This window comes from Mesocricetus auratus, unplaced genomic scaffold (assembly GCF_017639785.1).
Source record: "Mesocricetus auratus isolate SY011 unplaced genomic scaffold, BCM_Maur_2.0 Super-Scaffold_100054, whole genome shotgun sequence".
In the NCBI taxonomy this organism is placed as follows: Eukaryota; Metazoa; Chordata; class Mammalia; order Rodentia; family Cricetidae; genus Mesocricetus; species Mesocricetus auratus.
Window position 1 is genome coordinate 876,345 of NW_024429231.1, and position 20,308 is coordinate 896,652.

The 20,308-nt window shown below is 49.3% G+C and overlaps 1 protein-coding gene across 4 annotated transcripts; it reads left to right on the top strand.

The window, feature by feature from the left end:
* The first annotated feature begins 8,287 nt into the window (after window positions 1–8,287).
* Klk13 (kallikrein related peptidase 13) lies at window positions 8,288–19,929 on the top strand. Of its 4 annotated transcripts, none has more exons than XM_040736106.1 (6): window positions 8,288–8,463; window positions 9,535–9,624; window positions 14,859–15,048; window positions 15,149–15,417; window positions 17,234–17,403; window positions 18,965–19,929. In XM_040736106.1, exons 2-6 carry the CDS (start codon window positions 9,573–9,575, stop codon window positions 19,145–19,147), a joined length of 864 nt encoding a protein of 287 aa, XP_040592040.1. In that variant the 5' UTR covers window positions 8,288–8,463; window positions 9,535–9,572; the 3' UTR covers window positions 19,148–19,929. The 4 variants fall into 4 exon arrangements, with proteins under 4 accessions (XP_040592040.1, XP_012979637.1, XP_040592041.1 ...); XM_013124183.3 differs by having other exon boundaries at window positions 8,297–8,463; window positions 17,267–17,403; XM_040736107.1 differs by lacking the exon at window positions 8,288–8,463 and adding an exon at window positions 8,982–9,000.
* The last annotated feature ends 379 nt before the right edge of the window (window positions 19,930–20,308 follow it).

The following is a 20,308-nucleotide window of genomic DNA, read 5'->3' on the forward strand; positions in this document are numbered from 1 at the left end:
AGCGCCAGGGAGGCAGATGCAGCTGGATCTCTGTGACTTTGAGGCCAGCCTGGTCTTCAGAGCAAGTTCCAGGATAGCTTGGGCTACAAAGAGAAACCCTATTTCAACCCACTACCACCACCAAAAAAAAAGGAGGAAAAGAATGGAAGGAAGGAAAGAAAGAAAGGAAAGGAAAAGAAAAGAAAATGCATTCATGCAGTGAACACATGTTCTGTGCCTACAGAGGCCAACAAAGGACATCAGCTCTCTTTAGAGTTGGCATTACAGGTGGTTGTGAGGTACCTGATGGGGATGGTGGGAACCAAACTTGGGTCCTCCAAGAGTGGTATGTATCCTTAGCCACTGAGCCATGTGCACATGTGGTCTGTGTAGGTAAAGGTGTGGAGTCCAGAACAACCCTGGTGTCATCCTTAGGGAGGTCGTCTGCCTCTTAGAGAAAAGGTTTCTCTTTAGCCTGAGTTCACCAGTAATGCTAGGCCAGCTGCTCAGAGACCAATGGACACCCCCTGTGTCCATTTTCCCAGCCCTGTAATGACAATCATGTGCCATGGTGCTCCAACTTTTTACAAGGACTCCAAGGACTTAACCAAGGTGACATTCCTCAGACCCAGGCTCTTCTGAAACTTTGTCTGTCTAGTTTCTTGCTTATAACTAATCACAGAGTCTTCCTGATGTGTGCTCTCCAGCACGATAGGCATTAGGTTTATTATGTGAATTTGTTTATTTAATTTTTTAAATTTTATATGAAGGTGTGGGGACGCAGTGTCCAATGAGGCTAGAGGGGGTCATCAGATCCCCAGGAGCTAAAACTGCTGGCTGTTAGAAACCATTAGATGCTGGCGCTGGGAACTGAACTCAGGTCCTCTGCAAACACTCTTACTCTTAACTGATGAGCCTCAAGAGTTCCTTGAATATTTTATGAAAATTAGCTGAGATTAGATGCACTAAATTGCGTTGCTTAGTTACACTCTATTTAGGTGCCTGGCTAGTGGTGTCATGTTGAACAACACATGCACAGGTGTTCTGTGAGCTCTAGGAGTTCTGCTGGAAAATACCGCTCCAGTTTTACCCTCTCCTCTCAGACTGATGTCTAAGAACTTGTGAGAATTGCCTGGACTTGCTGGAAATGCAGAGCCTTGTTGTTTCAGATCAACTGACAGCATGTCTGAGCTCTATATATTACAGAATCTGTATCAAATCAAGATCCCCAGAAGCCTTCCGGAACATCCAAGCTTGAGAAGCACTGCTCAGTAGTGTACATCCACCATGTTTAGGGACCCATCCACCAGTGAATGGTGGGGACGCCCTTCTGTATGCTGTAATATATGTTTCTCTTATTGGCTGATGAATAAATCTGTTTTGGCCAATGGACAGGCAAAAACAAGGGTATGGGCTACATCCCACAATGAGGTATGCTCTGTCAGCCTGGACTCTTGGGGGAGGGCCTAGGCCCTGCCCTGGATGAAATGACAGACTCTGGAGATACCACATGGAGGGCCTCACCCTCTCTGGGGATCAGAGTGGGGATTGGGAGGGGGACTGGAGGGCCTGGTTGGGGAGTTGGGGAGGAGGGAAGGGAGAGGGAGCTGGGATTGGCATGTGGAACAAGCTTGTTTCTAATTTAAATAAAAAACAAGGGTATGGGCTATAGATATGGTTCAGCAGTTTAGAGTACTCACTGCTCTTTCAGAGGATGTGAATTCAAACCCAGTACTCACGTGATGGCTCACAGTCATCTGCAACTCCAGTTCAAAGGCTTTAGACTCTCTCTTCTGACCTCTTTGTGCACCAGGTACACATAGGTGCACATGTACACACGAGGCAAAACATGCATACACATAAAATAGAATAAATCCAACAAAACAAAAACAAAACCAAGGGGAGTCTGAAGAGATGGCTCAGTGGCTTAGAACAAACACGCTGTTCTTGCAGAGGACAGGAGTTCCGTTTCCAGCACTGCTCAGTTCCCTCTTCTGGCATCTGCAGGCACTGCACTCACATGCACAACCCCGTGCAGGCAGCATGCGTATGCATATCTCCCCACATGGACAGCTGCACACATGAAGGAGAAAAGACACCAACTAAGGAGCATCAAAGAGGAGGCTGGAGAGATGGTTCAGTGATTAATAGCACTTGTTGCTCTTCCAGAGGACACAGGTTTAGCACCCAGCACCCACATGCTGGTCAGCAACGCTACAACTTCTGTTCCAAAGAATCTGATGACCTCTTCTGGCCTTCAAAGTCACTAACTCACATGGTATACAGACATAGTTGCTAGTGAAACACCCACATACACAAAATAAATTTAAATGAATCTCTTTTTTAAAAAATCATAGAAAAGGTGTATTGGGTAGAGTCCAGAAGGTTCCAGACATAAACTTCCATCTATCCTCTCCCTGTGCAGTCCTGTGGAGAGTTCTTCTCTCTCAACTATGATGCTGGACGCGTGTGGAGCGTTGCCAGCCAGGACTCTCACAGAAGTGTTGATATCCAGGGCTTGTACTGGGGAAGTTGGTCCCACCACATAGCTGCCCACCTGTGTGGGTGCTTGCAGTCTCTTTCACACTCCCTGAGGCCAAATTGATACATGCCTCCACATTCCCTACTATCAATCACACACAGTGTTAGTATAGACCAGTGGTCCTCAGCCTTCCTAATGCTTCAACCCTTTAATACAGTTCCTCATGCTGTGGTGACCTCCAACCATAAAATTATTTTAGTTACTACTTCATAACTGTAATTTTGCTACTGTTATGAATCATAATGTAAATAGCTGTGTTTTCTGGTGGTCTTAGGCAACCCCTGTGAAAGCGTCATTTGACCCCCAAAGGGTTGCAATCTACAGGTTGAGAACCACTGGTGTAGATGATGTGGTGTAGCCAAATTCCCCAAGGTAAACAAAGGCACTGTCGTCACTCAGGATGTTCATCTATATCCTTTTTTTTTTTTTTTTTTTGGTTTTACGAGACAGGGTTTCTCTGTATTGTTTTGGAGGCTGTCGGTCCAGCCTGGCCTCGAACTCACAGAGATCCGCCTGCCTCTGCCTCCCGAGTGCTGGGATTAAAGGCGTGCGCCACCACCGCCCAGCCATCTATATCCTTTTTAACTTAAAAAGCTTTAATTTTTATTTAGGTGGAGGGTATAGGTGAGGGTGGGTAGGGGTGGATGTGGGTGCGTGTCAGGGCACTTGGGTCTGTCGGAGGACATCCTGCAGGAGTCGGGTCTTTGTTCCTACCTGTGGATTCCAGGAATTGTCAGCTATGGCAGCAAACACCTCTACTTTCTGAGCCATCTCTCACCAGTCCTCACTGTAGCTTTGCATGGGACCAACCAAAGCCATGAGCATAGCACCTCTCTGAGTTTATGAGTCAATCCTTCTAGTAACTCACTGGGCCTGTTCTGAGAACCCTGACTTCCCTAGTCAAAGACATCTTCGTAGAGATGATAGGGGCTGATAAAACCATAGACACGGTTGAGAAAAGAGGGGCCCGGCAGTGAGGAAGGGAAGCAAACTATCCTGAAATGGAAATGTGTCTGACACGAGAAGCAGGTGAGAGAAGAGGACACCAAATCCTATCAAGAACACTGGCCACAGGTGATCTACACCCTTGCTTACCATCCATAAGTAAAGATGGCGTGCACTCTGAGGTCCCAAGGTTTTAGGAGCAGGAGTGGCCTCCTCTGACTTACTCAGTAAGAGTTCCCTCTGGGGAGTAGGGGACTGGAGAGACTGCTCAGGGGTTAGGAGCTCTAGCCGCTCTTCTAGATGACATGGTTTTGGCTCTCAGTTCCCACACGGTGGCTCACAACCAGCTGTGACTCCGGTTACTAGAGATATGATGCTATCTATCTTCAGGCACTGCACGTACACATTGTGGAGGCAAAACACCCATTCACAAAAAATCAAAACGAATAAATCTCAAAGAGGAAAATAGAGAGCAGTCCCTCTGGCAGGCCTGGGTTGTTCAAACGGTGCCCTTCACAAGGGAAAACATGGTTCTTTCCTGGGAGATCATCTCTAAGATCTTGGCCTATTCTGCCTGCTAAAACCCCTTGCTCATCTGGGTTCATGTGGCTAAGCCACATCTGTATATGTTGAAAACAGGCTATGGATAGGGACTGTCAAGGTAGTGCAGTGGGTAGTGTTAGTCATGCAAGCCTGAGTTCAGATCCCCATTAGCCACAAAAATCTGGGCACCATAGCATTCATCTGTAACCCCAATGCTCCTGCAGGAAGTGAGAGGTGAAGACAGGACAATTCTCAGAGGCTCACGAGCCAGCTACCCCATTGTACACGGCAGCAAACAACGAGAGCTCTTGCCAAACAGGGTGGGCAATGGCGACCATCAACCAAGAGTGCTCTCAGACCCTCACAGGTCCAGCCTCGCTCATTCCTGCCTCCACTTTTAAACACGAACATGGTGTGCACACACAGAGATGTTTAGAACGCAGAGTTCAGACGGAGGCAGAAGCAAAGAGACCACACAGGGAACTTGTTTAAGTGTGCTGAGAAAGGGGAGTCCAGGAAGACATCAAGGGCGTAAGGAGGAGGATGGTGAGAAGCAGTTAAATCCTGCATCTGTTTTGAAAGTAGAGCTGGGAGGGTTGGTAGCAGAACGATGTGTGATGTGAGGAAAGGCATCCGAGGTCAAGACTACCTCTGGCTGAGTAAGGAAAGGATGGTGTGACCACTGACAGAGAAGATCAAGAGGACCAGGACATGGTGATGCGGAGTGGGCAAGACCCAGGGCAGGAGTCCAGAGACATTAAATTTGGAAGTAGCTGTCAGCCTATAGGTAATATTTAAAGCCACGTGACAGGATGAGGTCAGTGAGGGAGTGAGAATAGACAGAAAGGAGAAGAGGTTCCAGGCAGTGAGACACGGCTGAGGTGCCTCCAGTGAGAGAGACATGAGGAGAACCAGAAAACATGTCCTAGAAAGCCAAGGAAAGGAACTCTGGGGGACCAGGGAGTGATCGACTTTGACCCTACTGATAACTCAAGTAAGATGAACCATGAAGAGACAGATGTTCAGATTCTACAACATGGAGGCCATCGGTGCCCTTGATGGGGGTACAGGGAAATGCTCTCATGGGGAACTGCATGGTAGGAGTGCAGCCAGTATTTTAGAGGCAGCACTGAGTCAAATGGGAGCAGAGATGGACTAGCAGTGGAAGGGGGGCCAAGGTTGGAAAAAGGAGGGTGCCCCCCGTTGCTATTTTCTTAGTGATAGTTGGGAGAAATTCTACCATTTTATGCTAGTGGGACATTTTCTGGGGAAAAACTACTGATGATCCTGTCAAAAGGGTGTTGGAACAGCGCCCTTGAGTTGTTGCGAGGGACAGGAGCCTGTGGGGGGTCTGTCTCACCCACAGGTGCACAGAGATAGAGGTAGAGGGTGTGGTGCAGAATCAGGTAGGTGGTAAGACAGACTTTTGAACTGTCTCTTCTGGTGACAAAGAATGAGGGTAATTGGGACTGAACTTAGCCTTCCTAGTGACAATGGACCCAGGTGGGACATCCAGCCTCTCAAGAGTCTGCTGCCTTCTTGGGACTGCAGCCTTTCCCCCCATGTCACTGTTCTCCCTCCTACCTGGGCTTCCTGTGTATTTACGTCACCTGGACCCAAGCTATGAGCCACTAGGAATGCCAGCTCTTCTTCAGGTCCCTTTTCCCTCTGTGTCCTCTCTGTCAATTTGTGTTTACTTCAGACTCTGGGTGTGGGGCAGACTTTCTTGTCCCAACCAGAACTTCCAGTTTATGCTTGACAAAGAACCCTATTTTGAAGCCAAGCTAGGGTGGGGCCTCCTCTGGAAACCTTGGGGCTGCCTCCATCTCCGGCTTTGGTTCTTTAACAAGTACACTGAGACCCACGGTCCCCACCAAGCTTTCTTTTAAATACCATTAGATATAAGTTCACTTAACTCTTTTCTATGAGGTAAGTGCTGTGGATGGGGGCCATGTTACAAATGGGGACACTGAGGCACAGAGCAACCACCTCAGCTGAACTCAGCCTGTCTATGTGTCAGTGTCAAGTTCTGGGGCACTAGGAACATTGACTCTTGCAGTTTTTCTTTAATTTTTTTCCCTCCAGGTAGGCTGCCAATACACAGAAAGATAATGCGCTGTGAGACAGTACCCCTGGACTTGGTCCAGTGTGAATTATCAACCATGGGTTCCTTGTTGCTTTATTAATGAAGTGAGGGGGTGGAAGGCACCCAGCCCTTGGTGGGTCCATGACCTCACTTCAACATAGGTAGGCTACCAGAGTCCTGGCCAATCATAACCTTGAACATCAACATTGACCTGGCGATCACCTCTCAACAAATGCCAACACCAGCCGCCCCCACTCCTGGCTCCAGCCCCTCCCAAATGAGAAAGCTTTACTGGAAGCTTGAGCCTGGGCCACAAGAGGGCACAGGTCCCCCGACTTCCCACACAAGGTGTCACCTCATTTCACCTAGCATCCTCCCTTCCGCCACCCCACCTGAACCCGACTCTACCGGAAAGGAATGGGCTCAGCACCCACTTCAAGCCCTGCCCGTGGAGGCGGAGGAAGTCCAGGGTGGAGAAGGACACTGGCCTTTCAGTCACCTTAACAGGAACTCACAGATGTGACCCAGCCCCCTACCAAGACCTACCCCATTCATCACAGATGCTCAACCTGTGTCTAGTTCCCATCGCTGCTCTTCACCCGCAATCCCAACCATCTCAACACTCTTCCATCCTCCATCCTTCCCTCCAACCCACCCAACCCAACAGGACCCTATCAGCACCCTTATCTCCATGTCTCTCCCATCTGCAACCCAACCCTATCCCCAAATGTAACCTAGTATCACACTACCTTTATCCTTCCCAACTCCACTGCACTTCCTGTGAGCTCATCAGAATCACCGAATCCTAAACACATCCCCTTAGGTTATTACATTAAACCAAACTTCTCTTCCTAGTGAGGGACTCTGAGATAATAGACCCAATAGGTTCTTCAATGGAAAATTAGATAGGTTATTTGATTTTGAGCATCTCTGCATCTTTGTTATCATTTTTGCAATGCTTCTTTACCACAGAGAGCAGTACTAAGGCTTGAACACAGAACCTTCCCATGCTAGACAGGCACTCTACCACCGAGCTAAGCCTCCGGCCCCTTACTGGGGGATTCTAAGCAGGGCTCTACCACCGAGCTAAGCCCCCGGCCCCTTACTGGGGGATTCTAAGCAGGGCTCTACCACCAAGCTAAGCCCCCAGCTCCTTACTGGGGATTCTAAGCAGGGCTCTACCACCGAGCTAAGCCCCCGGCCCCTTACTGGGGGATTCTAAGCAGGGCTCTACCACCGAGCTAAGCCCCCGGCCCCTTACTGGGGGATTCTAAGCAGGGCTCTACCACCAAGCTAAGCCCCCAGCTCCTTACTGGGGATTCTAAGCAGGGCTCTACCACCGAGCTAAGCCCCCGGCCCCTTACTGGGGGATTCTAAGCAGGGCTCTACCACTGAGCTATGCTCCTCGTTTTCTTTATACTTTGCTTTTTGAGACAAGGTCTTGCTAAGTTGTACAGGTTGGCCCTGAACTCACTGTGCAATGCAGTAAGGTCCTGTGATACTCGGTGCTACTTTATAACTTTGAATTGCAGGTATCTGATAGTGATGCAAATATTTTTCTCTAAACTCACAAAAATGAAATTTGCCAGGTGGAAGTATCACTAAGGACCAATGTGCTGAGCAAAGCATTGATTTGTTAAATTCATACTAACATTCCTTAATGCCTGTATGTTGTGGGCTTCATGTATGGCAGACAAGCACTTTACCACTTGAACTACAATTGGTAAAGCCCTGCAACACCTTATTTTCAAAAGGAACCTTTGAACTAGGTTTTGTCTCTGCATCCAAACCTTAACTCCCTTGGCCTGGACTACACCATTCCCTAATCCTGTACCTGACCTTAGCCCCACCTCCCATTCTGTGAACCTTCACCCCACCAGCCTGTATCTTAGTGATGTCATCTCTACTAGCTCCATCTTTCCAAACTTCACTGGATCTTATCCTTGGCTTGTTTTCAAATTCTGACCCCACCCCTGTCCTTCTTAATCCCTAATCCTGCCCATCCACCCCCTGGGATTAACTCATGGGACCCCACCCAGACAGAGTTCCAGAAGCCACCTACTCATTCCTCAAACACCATCCCTTCCTCCTTCCTCTTCCTCCACCCCTGTCCCATCCCAGCTTGCCCCCATACACACCCCAGCCTTCTCACTCTCCACCCACCCTGCCATGCACTCCCTCACCTCATCAACTACTTCCGAAAGGCAGCATAGTTCAAACTACTTTCCCAGGCTCGGTCTCTGCCCCACACAAGCCCAGGGGCACAAGACACTGTTGGCCAGGCACCTGTGATGGTTTGTGTCTTGGGAAGGGGGTGATGAACATTATGTGGGCATCACCCTGAATTTCAGAAGAAACCAGGCTGGAGGTGAGACTCCCACCGGCTGTGCTGGCTTTGATGTTGAGAGATAAGCTTGGGTTGCTGCTGGGGCTGGCTTTGAGGGACAGGCTGAGTGTGATCCCTATGGTAAAGGTGGGATCTCAGGACAGCTCAGTGATGACTGTCTGGGAGCTGGGGAGGGCTCAGAGAATGAACAATGTGAGAGCAGAGGTGCAGCATGGTGAGGAGTATGGAGATGGCCGGAGTCTGAGAAGGGAAGTGGGCTTTACCCTTTTCTGTGGCCCTGCCACAAGAAGGTTCACAGTGGGTTCAACTTGGGCTTGGGCGGGGCCAGATCTGGGTCCCAGCTTGTCCCAGAAGCTCCGCCTCCAAGCCGAGGGCCGAGCCCTGGCTGGGGGGTGCCTGTCAACAGCAAGCTGAGCCTTTGGGGGTGGAGAGGGGGAGCCAGCACCGGGAAATGGTGCGAGCGCTGGGGGAGGGAGCTCAGGGGTTAAAAGCCATGGGTCGGAGCTGAAGTTTCTAGGCAGCTGGCGGCTGAAGTTGGCCACCTGGGCCCCTCCTCAGGTAGGGTCTCTGGGTGGGAGAGGGGTAGAGGCCTCGAAAAGGGGCATTGGAGGGGACAGGGAGGAGGAGAAAAGAGGAGGGATGGAAAGGGGACACCAGGCAGCTGAGTCAGCATGAGGTGCAGGTGGAGACAGAAACCTGCAGAGATGCAGGGAGTCTAAGCATGCAGAAAGACTAGACTCCAGGGAGGAGACCCAGGGTCCGGGACAGGCCCAGAGAGGGGAGAATGGGGTCAGAGGCGGGGAAGCAGTGATGCGCGAGGGAATGTTATCTGGACCCAGCTTTCGGAGTGCAAGGTAGGAAAGGGTGACATCTTGGAAGTGATGGCAGGCGCTGGAGCTCAGAGGAGTGCTCGTTGTCCCTCCACTAGCTCTCGGGTGTCCCACACGCACTGTGAATGGAATTACGGGAGGGCAAGAGTCAAGGGTCAGGGATTTCAGAGTGAATAGAGCCAGAGAGCTCAAGACAGCAAAGCGCAGAGAATTTCAGTCTCGGGGCTTGCTTTGCAATACCCACTTCAGCCTCTCGACCCAGGCCCCGCCCACCCTGCCCACCCCCATCCCGGAGCTGTCATGTGGCCCCTAGTGGCTGCCGTCGCTTGCCTGACCGTGGCCTTGTCCAGAGGTGAGTACTCCGGCACAGGGGTGGAGGCAGGGAGGTCATTCACACCAATGGTGGGAAGGAGCAAGCCACTGGGAAGAGGGGACCCATGCTCCGCCCCCACCCACCCACTCGGGGCCAGGGAGGACACCTGATAGCTCCACACAGGTCCCTGTGTGACCTGATTTTCCAATTAGGGTCAGCCCACAAACACCAACCAGTGCTTTCACCTCTGACCCCAGAGATGCCCCAGATCAGGGGAGCCCTCAACCCTCCCCCACACTTTTGGCTCCTTGCAGCCCCCACCACCACCACCACACACTTTCAAGACCTCCCGAGAGCAGGGAGCTCAGCAGGTTCAAATGTTAAGAGATGCTGCCTTGAGCAAAACTGAAACCTACAATTGTTTTCTTCTGCAACATCGATTGCTTGGGATAAGAAAAGGAGGGTATGCCTGGTGTGTCACAGAAAAGGCTCTGAAAGTCCAGGTCCCCTGGAGTTACAGACCCTTGTGAGCTGCCATGTAGGTGTTGGGTCTTGAACCCAGGTCCTCTGTAAGAGAAGACAGTGCTCTTAACCACTGGGCCACCTCCCCAGGCCCTTTATTGGTGTTTTAGTGGCTTTGTATTTTGCTTTTTGAGACAGTGTCTCCTATAGACTAGGCTGGTCTCAAACACATTATGTAGCTGAGGATGGCCTTGAATCCCTAATCCTCCTGCCTATACCTTCCCAGCATTAGAGATGACAAGTGGGTGCCAACCAGGTTCTGTTTATGGGGTGTTAGGGATGGAACCCAGGGCTGTGTGTGTATATGCTAGGCACACACCAATTGAGCTACAAGCCCAGCCCCATTCTCTGCCTTCCCAAACACACTCTCTAGAAACCCCACATACACATGCATCATTCATCCACTCATTCATTTATTCTTCCAGGGACAAGCACCAGGCACTGCATGCATTCTGCCTGTGGCATCCACAGCATATGGCGGGGGGGGGGGGAGCTATGCAGGCTATGCAGATATTATTGAAACGATTATCCAAAAAATTAGTTAACAATTAATTGCCACTATGAGGTGAGCAACTATTAGGAGCCTAGATATGTAATGGAGGCTTTCAGAGACCTCCCTGGGGCTTTGTTCTGACTGAGAGGAGGGGGGAGAGGAGGAGGGTCCACAGCGGCTAGCACCCTGCCCCAGGCTTTGTCTGGAGGCGGAGTGGCTGCCTTGCTTTTGTGCCACACCCAGGATCCACGCCCTTGCCCCTCCTGGTGCCTTGCCCTGGGCCAGGAGCCCCACATGTTGCATCTTGTGGAACCCTTCAGAGCCCAGTGAGGTAGGTAGATCACTACAATTACTCCCAGGACTCAGGGACAGAATGATCATGTCCCAAAGACACTGCCACACCTGAGTCAGGACACTAATCCAGGCTGTCTACCCAGTCTACCGTGCCCTGCTCTGGAAGTCCACCGGAATGTCTGCATAACTTCTGAGCTAAGGGCTTTTAAAATTCAACTCTTTCATTTCATTTTCCTGTTGTATTCTATTCACTTTATTTGACTGATTGATTTACTGACTGATTGACTGATTGTGTGTGTGTGCTCACACCTGTGCACACATTGAAAAGTAAAGTTTATTGGCTAGAGATATAGCTTAGGGGTAGAGTGCTTTTCTAGCATATTTGAGGCCTTAGGGTCAATCCCTAGAACCGACAAAGGTTAGATCCTGTGTGTGTGTGTGTGTGTGTGTGTGTGTGTGTGTGTGTGTGTGTGTGTGTATGAGAGCTAAGGAAGTCTCGACCGCTGATCTACATTCCCAGTTCTCCTTTTACTTTTTATTTTGAGATAGAGTCTCATTAAGGCCAGCTTGAAATAATGTACCCTGGGAAGGTCTTGAATTTGCCATCCCCCTGTGTTAGTCTCCCAAGGAGATGGGCTAACAGGCCTGTGCCAGCAAGCTTGGCTTAACTGCCCCTTTTTGTCTTCTGTAAAATAGCTACTAAAGATGGTGGACCCTTCAAAGCCCAGGTGCTGGGTAAGGATCTGCTTCCCCTGGAACTGAGAGGGGACTTGATGACAGTGAGGCTTCCAACCCATCCAGCCTCCTCATGAGTCTTCCACAGGGACACACCCTGAGTCAACAGAGAACTGAACCAGAACTCAGCCTCTGAGTTTGCCATTTATTTATTCACTTTTTCATTTTTGAGACAGGGTCTCGAGTAGCCCAGGCTGGCCTCAAACTTGCTATGTAGCCAAGGATGACCTTGAACTTCTCATCCTCCTGTCTCTACCTCTTAATGTCAGCCTTGTCTCACCTAGAATGACCCTTTCTTGCTGCGCTTAACTCTCAGAACCATGGGGCCCATCCCAACATAAGCAGGTGAGGAAGTGGACTGTGAGACAAGGGGCCTCTCTTGTGGCTAAGCATTTGTAAGATGCTTAGGTGGGGGTTTGATGAATCCCACAGCTTCCTAATGTGTGATGAGCTCCCACAGCCAGTCATCTGTATCCACAGCTCCTCTTCTGAGAATTCAACCAACTATGCAGCAAAAAGAAAAAAATCTATTCTTGTCAGTGCCAAGCTCGTGTTGGCTTTCCCACTATGGCATTACTCCTGGGGAAATAATGGTAGTCATTGTTTACACAGTATTTGGATTTTATTAGCTATTATAAATCATCAGGGGTGGTTTAAATGGGATGGAAAGGTGTGTAAAGGTTATACATAAACATCATGATGCTTTATGTAAAGGGTTTGAATGTTCCTGAGTTGCAATGTCTATAGAACCCTAGAACCAGTTCTGCACAGATACAGAGAGTTCTGTGTTCTTCCTACTCCACAGAGAGGGAAGCTGAGGCTGGCCATTTGCAGGACACTGCATGGTAAGAAAGCAGCCCACTGGGATCTAGATGCTCTGCCCCACCACCTGTCTCTATTGTTGTCACGTGTGCTAGATGTGAGGAATGAGACTGCTGGACAGAGTATAGATGGCTGTTGTCAGTGGAGCTTATTGTAAGGGAGAGGGAGAAAGGAAAAAGAAGATGAGGAACAGACAGAAAGGCAAAGAGGAAAGAGAAAGGGGAAGAAAAAGAGGAAGGAAAGAAAGAGAAGAATAAAGAGAGGAAAGAAGAGAGGGGGAATGGATAGAGAAGACAGGGATGGGAGAGGGAAAGGGAATTACCAGCAAGCCTGAAGAGATGGATAGCTGTAGCTTTAATGAGCATCCTCACAGAAACATGACATGCATGAGGTCCAGGAGGGGAACCTTAGACCCGGGGGGTCCCAGAAGGCTTTGCTGAAGAAGTAATGTACAGACTTACGTCTCACAGGGAAGGAAGCAGGACCCTATCATGTGCCTCTGGATTCTCCATGCACCAGCTCAAGTGCACCCTGTCTGCACCACATGCTTATGTCTGGCCATGGGGATAATGAATATCTGAGATGAGTCTGGTATCTCCAAGGAACTGAGATTTGGATTTTATTTTAATTGACTTCAAGACCTACATGTGTCTATGATTGGCATAATGAAGCATGTGGGCCTATGATTGACATAAGGAAGAAGGATTCAGAAGGAGGGAACAACAGGTACTAAGAGAGGCTCTAGTGTGTTGTGTGAACAGGTGCGTGAGGCCAGAGCAGAGGAGGGAGGCGGAGATTCAGACAAACATGCTTCCAAGTGACACACAGTTTCTGTGTGTGTGTGTGTGTGTGTGTGTGTGTGTGTGTGTGTGTGTGTGTGTGTGTGTGTGTAGGCCAGAGGTCAACATCAGGTGTCTTCCTCTATCATTCTCCACCTTATTTTCTGAGACAATCTCTCCAACTGAATCTAGAGCTCTCCAATTCAACTGTATCAGCTGCCAGCAAACCCCAGAGATCCTCATGGCTTTGCTTCTCCAGCTTTGAGATTACAGGCAACTCACTGTTCCCTCCAAGGTGGTGGCAGGGAGTTGGTAAAAACTGGATGTCAGGGAGCTGGAGACACTGCTCAGTGGTTAAGAACATTGGCTGTTCTTGCGAGGACCAGGTTTGGTTCCTAGCACTCACATGATGATTCACACCATCTGTAACTCCATTTCCAGGGGGTCTGATGCCCGCTTCTCACACTTTGAGTACCAGGCATGCACATGGTGCACATACATGCATGCAGGCAAGACATTCACACACATAAAATAAATATTAAGCATTTTAAACTTGACATTTAGGAGATAAACAGGACATTGTGAATAATTAAGGGATGAAAGGAAGCAAGGGTGTATCCCAAAAGTTTGGACTGAGCATCAAGATGAGAAGGACTGAAAGGAACGGGTTTGGGTGAGAAAGATCAGTTTCTAGACGCCAACTTTAAGATGTGTGTGAGGTGTTTGGGTTGATAGCATTTGAGCTTCCAGCTGCAAAGGTTGGGTTTGGAGATGTGAATTTGGGCATGGCTACTTGTAGGTGGTCTGTAGAACTGGAAAAGCACCCAGCAAATATGTGTTAAAAGAATGGATGGATGGTTGGATGGATTAGAATGGATGAATGGATACATAGGTAGGGTATGGAAGATGGATGGATAGGTGGATGAATGGGTTGGTGGTTGGGAGGATGGATAGATTGTAGGTTGGTGGATGAATGAATGGACAGAGGGATAGATGTATACGTGTATGGATGTTTGGGTGAACACATGGAAATGGGTAACTGAGTGGATAGATAGATACATAGATGAATGAGTAGGTGGGTGGGCATGTGAAATCAATGGGATGGTGGGTAGGTAGATTAGTGGGTGGGTGGATAGATTGATGGAGGATTGATAGATACATGGATGGATGGGTGGGTGGGTGGGTGGGTGGGTGGATGGGTGAGTGGATGGGTGGGTGGGTAAATGAGTGGATGGGTGGGTGGGTGGATGGATGGGTGGATAGATGGATGGGTGAGTAGATAGATGGGTGGGTAAATGGGTGGATGGATGGGTGGGTGGATGGGTGGATAGGTGTATGGGTAGGAGATAGGTGGATAGATAGATGAGTAGAAGGTGGATGGATGGATACATAAATGCATGGGGAGATGGATGGACATGTGAATGAATGAATAGGTGGACATATTGGTGGATATGTAGATGGGTAGGTGGGTAGATGAATAAATGAATGGGAAGGTAGATATATGGATGTCTGCGTGAACTGATCAACAGATAGATGGGGGTTGGTAGCTGGAAGGATGGGTGAATGGATGGATAGATAGGCAGTTGGATTGATGGGTGGACAAATTAACAGTGTCCTGCCTTTGACAGGAATCTCCCGGGACTATCCCAAGATTCTCAATGGTACCAATGGGACCCACGGCTTTCTCCCAGGTGGCTACACCTGCCTCCCACACTCTCAGCCTTGGCAGGCAGCTCTGCTAGTCCATGGACGGCTTCTCTGTGGAGGCGTTCTGGTTCACCCCAAATGGATACTCACAGCAGCTCACTGCAGGAAAGAGTATGTGGGGCCTTGAGTGCAGGATGGGGAAGAGGCTGGGGCTGGGGCTGGGACAGAGATGGGTTCATCTGTCTCTTTCCACCACTTCCTGCACCCACAGTGGGTACACAGTTCACCTAGGCAAGCATGCCCTGGGGCGTGTGGAGAACGGCGAGCAGGCAATGGAGGTGGTCCGCTCTATCCCCCATCCTGAATACCAGGTCAGCCCCACCCACCTGAACCACGACCATGACATCATGCTTCTGGAGTTGAAGTCCCCAGTCCAGCTCAGCAGCCACATCCGTCCTCTGCCACTCTCCCCAGAAGACTGCCTACCCACTGGTACCTGCTGTCGCGTTTCCGGCTGGGGCACCACCACCAGCCCCCAGGGTAAGTTCTTGCACTGGCTGCTGGAGTCCTCACAGATGACTCAGCAATAAGCAGAGAAGTCAGAGGAGGATTCTTTTTATTACATTTGTATTGGTGAGGAGGATTTTTTTTTATTATATTTGTGTTGGTTTTGGGTGTGTGCTTGAGGGAAGGTGCATATACCAGAGCAGTCAAAGGGAGGTCAGAGAACAAACTGCAGGATTCCTGTCCTTTCCTCCCACCATTTGGATTCTGAGTATCAAATTCAGGTCCTCAGCTTTGGCTGCAATATCTTTACCCAATGAGCCATCTTGCTAGTCCCTTTATAAAAATAAGCCTATATAAATGAAGGCATGTATCTCCTTAATATTACAAATTTATGATATAGATACACACACATACACACACATATATATTTATATATATATATATACACATACATACATATATGGAGAGAGGGTGGGGAGAGAGTGTTACGTAGCCTTATTGACCTGGAACTCAGAGAGATCCACCTGGCTCTGCCTCCCAAGTACTGGAAATATACACATACATACATACATACATACATACATACATACATACGATTTACTTTATTTTTAGTCTGTGTGTGTATCTATGTGTGGGTTTCTGCATGTGAGTACAGTGTCCACAGAGGCCAGAAGAGGGTACTAGATACCCCTAGAGCAGGCATCACAGGCAGTTGTGGGCTGCCAGACATGAGAGCTGAGAATCAAACTCTTGTCTCCTGAGCCATCTCTCCAGACTCAGAATAAATTATTATATAATAAGCTGGCCCTGGTGTCACAGGCCCATAATGCCAGGGGGACTGAGGCATTAGGATCACAAGTTCAGGGCTAGCCTAAGCTACAGAGAAGAAGTCAGCATGGGCTACACAGAGAATTCTGTCTCAAAATTTCTTTTTAAAAAAGTAAAATAGGGCTGGTCCGAGGACTGGGGGTAAAGGTTCTTGCCACCATCTGGCAACCCGGGTTCAGCCCTCCTTTATGATGGAAGGAGAGAGCTGACCCCCAAGAGTTGTCCCCTGACCTCCTCATACCCATTTTAGCATACATCAAATTTTTAGAAAGCAAAATAAAGTTAAAAGGGCTGGGGATGTAGTGTAGCAGTAGAGAATGTGTCTCACGTACGACTGACATACAGCATAATATATGTCAGCAGGCATCTGCACAGCAGTCCCTCGCCCTGCCCCATCCCCTTTCTGCACCTTTGTGCCCCTCCCCCACATGGTCCCGTGCGCCGCCCCCCCCATCCGCTCACTTCTCCTGCATCCTTCCTACTTCTGGTTCCCTTCTCTCCCTTTTCCATTTCCACACACAGGTGGTGCGCGTGTGTGTACTCCCATTTGCTTGTGTGGGCACACACGTGTGTGCCTGAGTACATGTGGAGTCTCAAGGTTCATGCTGGGAACCGCACTTCCACGCTGTTCATCAAGGCAGGGTCTCTCCGTCAAACCCAAAGCCCACCATCAGGACCCAATGGCCTTGCTAACTAGCTTGTTTTGGGGATCCCTGTGTCTTCTGAGACTGGAATCATAGGCAGTTCACCGTGCCGGCTCCCAATATTTACATATTCTAGGGACTGAACTCTGATCCTCGTGTTCACATGGAAAGTACCGGGGTACCTCCCCAGCACCCCAGCTTCAGGTCTCTGATCTCTCCCCATCCCTATCCCCCGCCCAGCGCTCCACCCCCTCCTTTTTCCTCATTTGCTTCACATGTCTGTCCATATTCTTGTCTCTTTACTACTTTCTGCCTGACCTTTCCCTTCACCTTATCCCATCTCGATTTCCTGCCCACTCTGATTCTTTAACATCCAGGACAAGCCTCAGATGGTCTCTCTCCTTCCCCAGTGAATTACCCTAAAACCCTGCAGTGTGCCAACATTGAACTGCGCTCAGATGAGGAGTGTCGGCAGGTGTATCCTGGGAAGATCACTGCCAACATGCTCTGTGCTGGTACCAAAGAAGGCGGAAAGGACTCTTGTGAGGTGAGATATGGAGAATGTTGGAAACAGGCAGTCAACCCCTCTAGGTCTCCATCTCTCTGACTCTTTATCCCCTTGATTCTCATCTCCAAGACTACCTCCCTGACTATCGCTCTGACTCTTTCTCTAACTCCCCATCTCCCTGACTCCCACCTCCCTGACTCCCACCTCCCTGACTCCCATCTCCCTGACTCCCATCTCCCTGACTCCCATCTCTCTGACTCCCATCTCTCTGACTCCCATCTCCCTGATTCCCATCTCCCTGACTCCCATCTCCCTGGCTCCCCATCTCTCTGACTCCCCATCTGTTGGGGGAAGTCCTGTGCATTTGTCAATAAAGTACTGTTGAGCCAATAGGAAACCTAGATAGGAGGGACTAGGAGTCCAGGAGGACTCTGGGAAAGAGAAACACAGAGAGTCAAGATGTAATGCCATGGGGGTAGGAAGCCTGGAACCATTCTCCGGTAAGAGAAATACTTAGATTAACAATTATGGGGTAATTACTTAAGTCAGAGGTAGCCAGTAAGAAACAAGCAAGGCCAACAGCTTCATAATTAATATAGCCTCCTGTGTGTTTATTTGGGACTGATGCTGCTCTAGAACCAGGCTGGCGGGAAGGCCCCTATCAAAAGAAAAAGCTTCTCTTTACACCCATCTCTCTAACTCTCCATCTCTCTAACTCCCCATCTCCCTGACTCCCCATCTCTCTAACTCTCCATCTCCCTGACTCCCCATCTCCCTGACTCTTCATCCCTCTGACTCCCCATCTCCCTGACTCCCATCTCCCTGACTCCCATCTCTCTAACTCCCCATCTCCCTGACTCCCATCTCCCTGACTCCCATCTCCCTGACTCCCATCTCCCTGACTCCCATCTCTTTAACTCTCCATCTCTCTGACTCCCATCTCCCTGATTCTCCATCTCCTTGGCTCCCATCTCCCTGACTCCCATCTCCCTGACTCCCATCTCCCTGACTCCCATCTCTCTAACTCTCCATCTCTCTGACTCCCATCTCCCTGACTCCCATCTCCCTGACTCCCATCTCTCTAACTCTCCATCTCTCTGACTCCCATCTCCCTGACTCCCATCTCCCTGACTCCCATCTCCCTGACTCCCATCTCTCTGACTCCCATCTCTCTAACTCCCCATCTCCCTGACTCCCATCTCCCTGACTCCCATCTCTCTGACTCCCATCTCCCTGACTCCCATCTCCCTGACTCCCATCTCTCTAACTCTCCATCTCTCTGACTCCCATCTCCCTGATTCTCCATCTCCTTGGCTCTCTATCTCTCTAACTCTCCATCTCCCTGACTCTTCATCCCTCTGACTCCCATCTCTCTGACTCTCCATCTCCTTGACTCTCCATCTCTCTGACTCTCCATCTCCCTGACTCTCTACCTCTCTGACTCTTCATCTCCCTGATTCTCCATCTCTTGACTTTCCATCTCCCTGACTCTCCATATCTCTCTCTCTCTCTCCATCTTTTATTCTCCTCCCTACATCTCCCCCATATCTACCTTCTGTTCAGGCTTATCAAGAGCCCTTCTTTCTCTTCCCCAATCCAGGGTGATTCCGGGGGCCCACTGGTTTGCAATGGCAAACTCTATGGCATCATCTCATGGGGAGATTTTCCATGTGGACAGCCCAACCGACCCGGTGTCTACACACGAGTCTCGAAATATCTGCATTGGATCTGGCATACCATCAAAAACACTCCAAAGCAGAGATGGACAAAGAGCACACAATAAAACTTGGTTAATTTGCCTGTCTCCCTCCCCTACTGTCCTATCTCACTGTGCACTCCTCCCTTCTCTGTCCCCTCTGCCGTAAGTGTCCCTTTGGAATCACGGACTCACATTCACTACCAGCCACATCCCCTCTACTAGCCATGGAACTCATCAATAACTCTAGTACTCCAGCCCAAATACCATCCAAGTCCACAGCCACATCATCATGTCCACCACAAACTGCAGTTGATACCTGCATATCCCAGTTTAGTTTATGTTACTCAGGCTCTTCATGAATTCATCTCAGTAGCATTCTGTAGATAGACTTTACCCAGCAGTTTCTTGGAACCCTCAAAATATTACCTCCTGACAACACTGTATGTTTATATTCAAGAAGGTTCTAGACTCCTTGCATTATGAAAGTCTCTCTTGTCCAGAATCTTCTCCATGACCACATCCTATGCACTTCAAGGTGACTCACCACAGCTACTCTAGACCCTCTGCCTAGCTCATTCCTACTCCAAGATCCTGACACAAACTACATCCCACATTCTATAAGGCCCAGCTCCTGTCAACTCTGCCCCTCTCTGAATCACTGCCACCGTAAATCAACAGCTCTCTGGTCCCTACAGCCACAGGAGCCAAAGGCCTCCTTTGTGGGTCTTATCACCCCCACAAGTCTCCCTTTATCTCCTCTATGAACATCCTTACTCAATAGTCCTTGTTTTCATATCTTTGCCTATAACCCTGCATCTGCTTAATGCTAATCCCTGCTTTGAATAAGTCATAAAACTCAAAACTTCCTTGCTTTCTTTTTTGTTTTGTTTTGTTTTGCATGAGACATGGTCTTGCTTGGCAGCCTAAGCTGGTCTGGAATCCTCCTGACCATCCTCCTGCCTCACCCTGCAGAGTGTGAGTATGACACGTATCTGCCACCCACATCCAGATCTCTACTCTCTTGCCTTTAAAATGGGTTCATAATTTACCCTGAGAGACTCGTCACAAGGGTAAATTCTGGGCCACAAGAAAGAGAGAATGAGCATTTCCTAAAATGGGAGGTGCTCCTGAATGAGGTGGCGCACATCTGTTACTCCAGCACTTGAGAGACTGAGGCAGGAGGATGCTGTTTGAAACCAGCCTGAGCTACAAAGCAAAAGCCTGTCTCAAACAATAATAGCAGAG